At 45.9% G+C, this 9,634-nt stretch overlaps 2 protein-coding genes and 1 non-coding gene across 6 annotated transcripts; 2 read left to right on the top strand and 1 right to left on the bottom strand.

The window, feature by feature from the left end:
• The first annotated feature begins 1,394 nt into the window (after window positions 1-1,394).
• dkc1 (dyskeratosis congenita 1, dyskerin) lies at window positions 1,395-6,118 on the top strand. Its single transcript, XM_057059041.1, has 15 exons — window positions 1,395-1,465; window positions 2,132-2,181; window positions 2,265-2,351; window positions 2,739-2,830; window positions 2,924-3,108; window positions 3,221-3,285; window positions 3,615-3,741; window positions 3,814-3,944; window positions 4,173-4,316; window positions 4,387-4,507; window positions 4,752-4,870; window positions 5,131-5,234; window positions 5,498-5,537; window positions 5,666-5,815; window positions 5,902-6,118. Exons 1-15 carry the CDS (start codon window positions 1,450-1,452, stop codon window positions 5,962-5,964), a joined length of 1,494 nt encoding a protein of 497 aa, XP_056915021.1. The 5' UTR covers window positions 1,395-1,449; the 3' UTR covers window positions 5,965-6,118.
• LOC130513370 (small nucleolar RNA SNORD83) lies at window positions 4,546-4,623 on the top strand. The gene has a single exon (XR_008946713.1). It is a non-coding gene; the product is annotated as a small nucleolar RNA SNORD83 (small nucleolar RNA).
• A 647-nt stretch (window positions 6,119-6,765) lies between the features above and the next one.
• im:7136021 (uncharacterized) lies at window positions 6,766-9,225 on the bottom strand. 4 transcript variants are annotated; one of them, XM_057059401.1, is made up of 5 exons: window positions 8,190-9,223; window positions 7,883-8,074; window positions 7,775-7,793; window positions 7,583-7,687; window positions 6,766-7,143 (listed from the first exon to the last, which is right to left on the bottom strand). In XM_057059401.1, exons 1-5 carry the CDS (start codon window positions 8,947-8,949, stop codon window positions 6,909-6,911), a joined length of 1,311 nt encoding a protein of 436 aa, XP_056915381.1. In that variant the 5' UTR covers window positions 8,950-9,223; the 3' UTR covers window positions 6,766-6,908. The 4 variants fall into 4 exon arrangements, 3 of the variants coding, with proteins under 3 accessions (XP_056915381.1, XP_056915380.1, XP_056915382.1); XM_057059400.1 differs by having other exon boundaries at window positions 7,583-7,793; XR_008954417.1 differs by having other exon boundaries at window positions 6,971-7,143; window positions 7,583-7,793; window positions 8,179-8,313.
• Between the last annotated feature and the right edge of the window lie 409 nt (window positions 9,226-9,634).

Genomic DNA, 9,634 nt, shown 5'->3' on the forward strand with positions numbered 1-9,634 from the left:
TGACTTTTACTTGTTTAAGCGTTCCATGTTCAAGTGTATTTAGTGATGGTCCAAGGGCACATCTCACAAGTATGCTGCTGAACGAACCTGTCGAGCAGGATGTACTGCGGAAAGTAGAGCAGCACACTACACTGACTGGTGCTGCAGCCTGGCATACAGGGCCGAGAAGGATGGTTCCTTACAGCCTAGACCCCCAAAGCCTGAGCTCCATCCTGAAAAGATGTCCGCACAAAGCGGCCACTGTGGAGGAAATGAATCCAAAGTTTATTAACACTCCGCTCCGACCATCACGAATGTTTTGAGGAGCTGAAAATGAGCTATTGCAGAGGAAGAGTGTCTGAAATACTATGATGCTGGATGTGGATGCCTCATAAAAAGGCCAGGGAACAGCATTGATGCGGAGCAGGAGATTCGTTGCGTTTGGCTCAAAGACTCGGACAGACTGCCAGTCAAGATACAGTAACATGGGCAGAGAAATGCCGGCATATGAAATGAGACAATGCCGTGATTATCGGTTCGTGACACCATTCGCTGTAATAACAGACCACAAGCCATTGGTCACCTGTGCAGCACCACCTTGACTCCGGCGTTTATTGTTCAAGACTCAGAGGAACAACTGTGAAGTGGAGATGGTCCTGGACGAGCACATAGATGGAGTCAACGGTGAAAGAGAAGACGCATAGAGGTACAACACCACCATAGTTGACAGCTCAATCGAAAAGCAGGACTGAAAGAGCTTATCCATCAGGGATGGCCAGAAAACAGAAGGCCTGCCCAAAGAGCTGAACTTGCTGTGGAATCGGGATTCATAGGGCAGACAAGTGCAACGCCATCTTCACCCAGCTCCATGTGGTTGGAAGAGTTATGAAGGAACAGCTCGAGCAGAGAAACATGTTTGGTAAACATGGCACTCAGCAGTTGTCCTGGAAGAGCGTATTGAGCCACAGCGCTAAATTGCCCGAACACTGAGTGGAAACAAGATGAGGCGCAACAGGAGCCATCTGCACAGGCCAGACGAGACGGACGTGCAAGAGACAGAGACTGTAAATAGAATCGGCTTTTACGGTTTAGGCACGAGAGTCACTGTGTACAAAGACAAGATGCATAAACCTGTGCAAATTGATTTAAGGTGTGGGTTGTTTTGTTTGTTTGTTTTTTCAAGAACAGAATAAAAACAGTAGTCATTGTGTCATTGTTCTATAAATTTAATATGAATATAAAAGGAATGTGTGTAGTCCGATTAAATTATAAAGAGTAACAACTGATAATAACAATAAAACCTGCAGTCCGATTACATTTTCTCAGTCGTTTAGAACAACCTGAGCCGTACGTGTTTGCACCACACGGCGGCAGTATTACATATATGGGCATCAAACCGGATATGAAGAAGAAGACGAAGAAGAAGAAAGAGGAAGAGGAGGAGTCTGGACACAAATCTCTCATTTCAACATGGCGGAAATAGAAGGTGAGTGTGCTGCTCGCGCAGTTAAATCCGTGCAACCTTTAAATAGCTTTATATTTAATTGCATGGGTGAGAGAAACCAGACCAATCACTGAGTTACTAAACACAATCAGAAAAACACTGCAGATGCAATGTAAAAATTGAAAGGAGCTACACGATTTCCCCCTTATGCTTTTTCAGGACTCGGTGCTGTTTCACATAAAACGACGTGTTTTTTTTACCATCTTAGATTATTATACCTTGGTTTTAGTGATTTGATCTGATCACCGAACTTCCTGGCAGGTTTTAACGTCCACGAGACTAGATCGAGGTCCACGTGTGCGCCGTTTGATGTGACGTTCATACCTTTTACTGGAAATTAAACGTCAACACAATTAAAAGCAAAGAGACACTGTCTTGAAAGAAAGTCTCATTGTGTGATTTTGACTGCGGATATGGGTGTAATGGTAGATGGAGCGATCAGAGCGCGCTAATGGACTGTTAGCTAAATTAGCGCACAGCTCCAAACCACGTGCCGCGGCAGAGGACACGTGGTCTGGCCTCAGTCTTGAGCAGAACTTAAAATTTACGTTGTCAAATGATTTCACCTTTTCTTATTAGCACGCTGCATTGGAATCATGTTTTACTCTTGCATTTCACGTTCTTAATTTCTGTGTAATTGTTTTTCAGCCTCGTCTGTAAAGAAGAAGAAATCAAAGAAATCTATTGGAGATGTTGGGGTGCGTTTGGTGTCTGTCCATTTTCACAATGATTGATTTTTTATTTTTAAAGTCTGAGAATAAAACCCACTTTTTTTCATTAGGAAATCCAGCAGAGCGGAGACTTCTTCATCAAACCAGAGTCCAAGGTTCCCTCGTTAGACACGTCCCACTGGCCCCTCTTGTTAAAGGTAATTAGAAACCCTTTAATGGCTTTACTATGTGTGCTGCAAATGCAAACATGCTTCCCCCCAGAGCAGTCTTCAGCATGTGAAATGATGAATCTGTTTATCCATTCTCCGAGCAGCTGTCTCTTTGGTCTCTGCCTCGTCTCCCGTTCTGGGGGACGGGTCTCTGCTTTTGTGGCGCGGTTGTCCCAGTGTTTTGCTGGACGATGACCCGAAACTTAAGCGAGATTTGACCTGAGCACTGCCAAGATGAACTTTGAGCTCTGATCAGAAGATGCTGAGACTGAATTTAGTTGTACCCAAAATATAGCTACATCACTTGGCTCAATCTCTTTAAGCTGCTAAATGTGCGTGTTTTAATATTTAGAAAAAAATCTTCTTTTTGTGTAGAATTTTGACAAATTAAATGTTCGGACGGCTCATTACACTCCTCTACCGAATGGAAGCAACCCCCTGAAAAGAAACATCCACGATTATGTGAGGTGGGTCACAGATATGTTTCGACCTCGCACGCCATCCACATGATACACGATGATGTAGAATCACCCAGTATTTGTGAATACAATTGTTTACAGGTCTGGCTTTATCAACCTGGACAAACCAGCCAACCCATCGTCTCACGAGGTCGTGGCATGGATCAGGAGGATTCTACGGGTAGAGAAGACGGGTCACAGTGGGACCCTTGACCCTAAAGTCACTGGCTGTCTAATTGTCTGTGTGGATCGAGCAACACGGTTGGTCAAGTCCCAACAAAGTGCTGGTAATTATATGAAATCAGGACAGATGGTCCATTTTTTAATCTTTTTCTTTCTTTGCCTCGATGGCCAGTAAAAGCCAGCAGCCCCCCTCACTACTCTCTGTGTGTGTTACAGGTAAAGAGTATGTGGGAATTGTTCGGCTGCACAATGCAATAGAGAGTGAACACACTCTGGCTCGGGTACGTTACCGACTTAAGTGCCTGGGTTGATGAGTCTGCCTATATTAGTTGCAAAAATATTCCTGGGGATTTTATTGGTGCATAACATCAGTGTACAAATGACACTGGGGGGAGGGTGCAGTAACACTAAATATCAATTAATTAATCTGTTTTAATGTCAAGTCAGTCTAGCAACATTTCATGAACGGATGATTTTTGCTACATTAGACGCAACACAGTTGTATGTAAAGGTGATTGTGTCACATGACCTGGCTAATTTTAGACAATCCTGGCAGTGAATGTTGGTCCAATGTGATGTTTTTTATGTACTAATACCGTTTTATCCACAGGCCCTGGAAATGCTGACTGGCGCTCTGTTCCAGCGGCCACCTCTCATTGCTGCTGTCAAGCGTCAGCTGAGGGTCCGAACGATTTACGAGAGCAAACTGATCGAGTATGACCCAGAGAGACGATTCGGTAAGGCGGTCATTTATCTGTTTGCTGTTTGGATGAGGCGACGTAGACTGTAACCATGTCATTGTGTTTTAGGGATATTCTGGGTGAGCTGCGAGGCAGGGACTTATATTCGGACTCTCTGCGTCCACCTGGGCCTCCTGCTTGGGGTCGGGGGTCAGATGCAGGAATTGAGGAGAGTTCGGTCTGGAGTCCTGGGAGAAAAGGTAGTTATTACTTCCTGTTTGTTTAAATGCGATTCAAAGTGTTGAGTTCTGTCCTGCTGCTCAGTGCAGGTCTGATAATTAGGCTTTGAAACAGGAAGCTGCAGCAGAGGCACAGCTTGCATCATCTGCACTCTGAGACCTCGGTGCTGCCGACATGACGCCGCGTCATGACTGGCAACGCCGCGTCATGACTGCCGCTGACATGGCTGCCTGTGTGTGTGTTGTTAGGACAACATGGTGACGATGCACGACGTCCTCGATGCTCAGTGGCAGTTTGACCACAACAAAGACGAATCATATCTGCGGAGGGTCATTTTTCCTCTGGAGAAGCTGCTGGTGTCCTATAAACGGCTGGTCATGAAGGACAGTGCTGTAAGTTGCCTCATCTCCACGGCAACCCCAGCAAACACGAGACGTTTGAGTGATTCCGTGTCCTTTCCAGGTGAACGCCATCTGCTATGGAGCCAAGATTATGCTGCCTGGTGTCCTCAGGTACGAAGACGGCATCGAGCTAAACCAGGATATTGTTGTCATAACAACCAAAGGCGAGGCCATCTGCACAGGTGAGGGGAGACGGATGAGGCGGCCGTTTGGAAGGGAAGCCACGTGATGATGTGATTGATGTCAGTAGCCGTCTGTGCTGTGATGACCTCTGATCTATCACCCTTTTCTGATGGCTTCCCTCGTGTTCGGTTATTAAAAGTGGACAAGGACCCGGTTACATGGGCATACAAATGGTCAGATTTTTATGGTCATGTAAACAAGGAGTGAGGGATTGTTTATCATTTATTAATTATGCTCTTTCAGCTGTGGCTCTGATGACGACGGCCGTGATCTCCACGTGTGATCATGGTATCGTGGCCAAGATAAAGAGGGTGATCATGGAAAGAGACACGTATCCCAGAAAATGGGGCTTGGGACCCAAGGTAGGCACGATTTTTATACCCCTTTGATCTGTATTATAGTGTTTTTCACTGGGAATTAAACATCTTCCCCATATTCTCCATTTCTCAGGATGTGTAGATTACTACAGATTTGCTAAAAAAATATCCCAAACAGTGGGACATGTTGGACGTATGCTCTTAGTTGTTCATGTTGATATATTTAATTGTTGCTCGTTTATCAAGAGAACTCTGCTACATTGATCATTTTTGTGTGAGAACACTAAACATTTTTGTTTGCTCAGGCAAGTCAAAAGAAAATGATGATTCAGAAAGGACTTCTGGACAAACACGGAAAACCAAACAGCAGCACGCCGTCCGACTGGAGGAATGACTACGTGGACTACAGGTGGGCGACGTGGCTCGGGTGGATGTTAGGTTAGCACGCAGACAGTTATCCCTCATTTAGCTGTGGTGCTGTTTGAGGGAGTCAGTCTGCTACATCAACACTCAGCTGTCAGCTTTATTACTCTGCTGAGTGCCGAGTTGCAGCTCAGCTGAGAACAACAGTGTCATAACTTGGATATCGATGTGGTGCTACTAACGTGTGTGTGTAGCTAATTGACTGATGTTAAATATGATCCTTTTTTTTTCTTTTTGCTATTTTAACAGCATCAAAGTGAATGAGGAGCAAAATGAAGCAACCGCAAAGGTAAACTGTCCTGATTTGACTGTTTTGTTTGGATTTTTTGATCTTTGAGCTATTTAACTGAATGGGAAGAGATTTGGGATACTGTGACACTCAAATACAAGCAGCTGATCAAGATATCTGCTCTGCAGAGAAAGAGGGAGACGAGCGACACCGACGGGGAATCTTCACTACCCAACACGCCATCTGTAGAGGACTCGAAAAAGGAGAAAAAGAAGAAGAAAAAAGCCAAACATCAGGAGGCAGAATCTGAGGGATTGGGACAGGAGGCGGAAGCAGAGGTGAGAAATTCACCCCAAACTCTCCTTTTTGACTTAAGTCCTTGATTATTGCGGATTGAGTTTGAACTTTGTCAAATGTGTTGCAGGCTGTTGAAAGTGTAAAAAAGAAGAAAAAGAAGAAACAGAAAGATGTTGAGACTCCAGAGTAGCCAGAACCGGTAGATGGGAACGTCACTCACCGGAAAAATGGACTGCAGGAACACTGTCTTGCTTTGTATTTTTTCTATATATATAAATGTTTTTTTCAAAACTGTAAATAGTCAACCTGAAGATGCCTTTTTGGGAATAAACTTGTTTTCGGTATTTGTCTTGTCACATCTGTCCTTGGTTATTGGATTTGTTTAGTCTAGAAAAGAGGAAATTGGCAGAATTTTATGTTTAATACAGTGATCCCTCGTTTATCGCGGGAGTTGCGTTCCAAAAATAACACGCGAAGTGAAATCCGTGAAGTAATCAGCTTCATTTTTTAAAATTATTTTACAATGCAATACTGAACTATAGAATGAAACCAAAAATCAAAACCTGTTTAAAACAATTTTAATATAGTAATACAAGGTTGGAAACACTGTCCCTCGCGTATTTCCCAGTCCCAGCTGTGCCTCTTCGTCCTGACTCCGCTCCGCTGGAGCGTCTGTTTCTACTGAAGGCGCAGGAGTCTTTCTCCGAGAGAAGAACATTGTTATGGGTAGTTGTTGGCGCTCTCTTTTTCTGAGCAAGAAGATTTTTATAAACGGATATGCCACCTTCGATTATATTTGAGAACTGCAATGAACGACTTGCAAAAAAAATCCGTGAAGCCGTGAAAGATGAAACGCGATATAGCGAGGGATCACTGTATGTGCAAAACGAGTAATATGGAGCCTTTAGAGTTGTAAACTGTCTAATTCTCAAGTGGCTTCATGGTGTATTTGTGGTTTACACAAGTTCATAAAAGAAACTAAACTCAAAGGTGAGCTTGATGCAGCTCTGATGGGAGCGATAAATCCTCCCAGTGCCATTTTATTTTTTTACTTAATCCCTCTCCAAGGCTGCTGTAGAGAACATCTGCTTCCAGATTTAATTCCGAACCGACGAGCAGCCTGTCCATGAGTGGTCAGACACAGCTGCACGTCAGGATGCATCTGCTGGAGTTGGTGATGACCTGGACTCTGTGGTCGGTCAGCGTTTTTAGGTCTGAGATCAGCTGCAGAAGATGAGGGCTGGCCTGGTAGACGATCCGGGTCGTGTGTCTCGGGTCTGGTGCGTAAAACGCATCCAGAACCTCCAGAGTCTCTAGATGCTGCAGCTGTGCCAGCTGCAGGAAATCATCATCCGACACGTTACGGTGCCTGAAACACAGCGAGATATTGATCTGTAGCGGTTGGATGTTGGATGCCACCATTTATTTGTTGGTAATTAATGTAGAAGTGGAATTGTGGGAGGATTTAATTTCATACAGTGGGTGAACTAATTAGGGAAATTCCACTTTGACACTCAACCTTGGGGTTTTAAACCGTCGTACAATAAATGCGTACAGGATCAACATCAGAGCTGGTCGGGGGAATTTTATTTTTATGGCTACTGATTAGATATAAAACACTGACTGGCAGTTTGTTGGTGTACTATTATGTCCTTAATATTTAAAGTAATTGGCCTCATTACAGCAAAGGATGATGGGACATTTTGCTTGGTGAGAGCATCGGTTGTCCACAACGTTTAACAGTGCATTATGGGATACACTGAGTGTGCTATATGGGGGGGTGCACGCCCAGATAGAGAGCCTGATACCTGATGGAGAGCCTCCTCAGGTGAGGGAACAGCTGTGGGAGGAGTCTGATCAGGTTAGAGGAGGAGGTCCAGGGCTCCAGGTGCAGGTGTTCCAGGTGAGGAGCTCTGTGTGAGACCACATGGAGGTCTTCAGGCTGCAGATCAACACATAGAGTCAGACTGAGGAGGGACGCTGGCAGGAAGTCGACATACTCTGCCAGACAATGGCCCCCTATTGGACAGAGAGACCGACGTCAGTGCGACGTCGCCCCTCAAAGGCGGAATGTGAAAGACGGAATCCTGAGGGTTTCACCACATCACCATGCACACTGAGACTGCAGAGCTGTTGGAGAGATGCCAGCCATGTTTGCAGGTGACAGGTGGGCCCAGGAACCGAGTACAGGTGAAAGATGGACAGGTTCTTGAGGTGCGACAGGGGCTGGAGGACTTCCTGCGTGACCGCAGCGTCGTAGTTCAACAGCTGCAGCTCAGACAGCTGCAGAGCTCTGAAGCCTGATGGAGACAACTGCACCTGACATCACATCTTCCAAAACTGGAAACTACAACAACACGCAACCTTTTTCCCCTTGAAATATTCTACCCAGGTGGAGGTTTACCTGGGCCTTACCTGTCGGCTGGGCGGGACTGAAGAAGAAGTCACCTGGGAGTGTCTTGTAGGCGATCATTGTCCAGGACAGGTGTTTCAGCCGAGGCAGGTGAGGCAGGAAGCCGCTGAGTGTTGGGACTCTCAGGCTGCCGTCATGGTGCAGTCTCAGCAGAGTCAGTGACGTAAGCTGGCTAATTGCCGTCAAAATGTGAGGGGCAGAACAGGCGAAAGTCACTTTACACAGGCTCAACTGAGTCAGCTGATGCCTTAGAAGAAACAGGGAGTCCACGTTCTTTAATTGGTTACAAGAGTTGGTGATGGAGAGACGCCGCAGCAGGTGGAACAGCTTTAAGTCATCGACGCCATCCGACCTCCAGTCATCCAAGCGTAAGGAATCAAGGGCAGGAAGGTGCACAGATAACTGCCTCAGGTGTTTCCTCTTACCTGAACACACTGCCACTCTGCTTATGTGCCTCTGAGCCAGGCTGTGCCAGAAAGACCGGTTGTATTGTGAGAAGTGCCGCAGGACGAGGCTGAAGCCGCGCCACAGGGGTCGCGACTTGTCGAGCAGCTGCTTAAAGTCTGAACAGGTGCAGCGAACATTCAGTTTGTCTTTCCAGGGCAGAAAACTGAAGACATGGAGCCACAGTTCTTCGGGAAGCTGCGACACGGGCATCGCAAGCGATTCTGGAAGATTTCCGGTTTTGGGCTTGCTCGCCCAGTTCCTGCTGCCTCGGTGGAGGTTTGCGCCGACAGAGGTATCACTCCGCTCTGGATTCATTGGAGATTTGCGCCGACAGAGGTATCACTCCGCTCTGGATTCATCGGAGATTTGCGCCGGCAGAGGTATCACTCCGCTCTGGATTCATCGGAGATTTGCGCCGACAGAGGTATCACTCCGCTCTGGATTCATCGGAGATTTGCGCCGACAGAGGTATCACTCCGCTCTGGATTCATCGGAGATTTGCGCCGACAGAGGTATCACTCCGCTCTGGATTCATCGGACGGTTGTTTCCACGGGGCTGCGGGTGATCAGATCATTGGAATCCTCCGGACTTTATGCGCGCTTCAGAAGTCGAATCGAACCATTACTGCAACAGCAAGCAGCAAAATTCAAAAAGAGAAGAGTCACAGTGGGTGGTCGACTTTTCAAAGCTGCTCAAGATGTTCCTTTTTCCAACTTTTTTGAATCACTTAGAACAATGAAGGTGATAGAAAAAGAGCATTTAAAAAAAACAAATGAAGATATTAAGCAATAGTTTGTAGGTAAAACAATTGTGGAGCAGTATCAGAATGCACAAAGCAAAGGCAACTTGTGGGACAGCAAAAAAAGGAGGGGGGACTAATGATATGATAACTTCTGCCATTACCTTAACGGGCTGCAGCGGGGTACTGGATTCCATCCTAACGAAGACATGGGAAAGTGTCAGAGTTTTTTTTTTAAAAAGTCTGAACATCGTCATCTC

The sequence above is a fragment of the Takifugu flavidus genome, chromosome 16 (assembly GCF_003711565.1).
Source record: "Takifugu flavidus isolate HTHZ2018 chromosome 16, ASM371156v2, whole genome shotgun sequence".
In the NCBI taxonomy this organism is placed as follows: domain Eukaryota; kingdom Metazoa; phylum Chordata; class Actinopteri; order Tetraodontiformes; family Tetraodontidae; genus Takifugu; species Takifugu flavidus.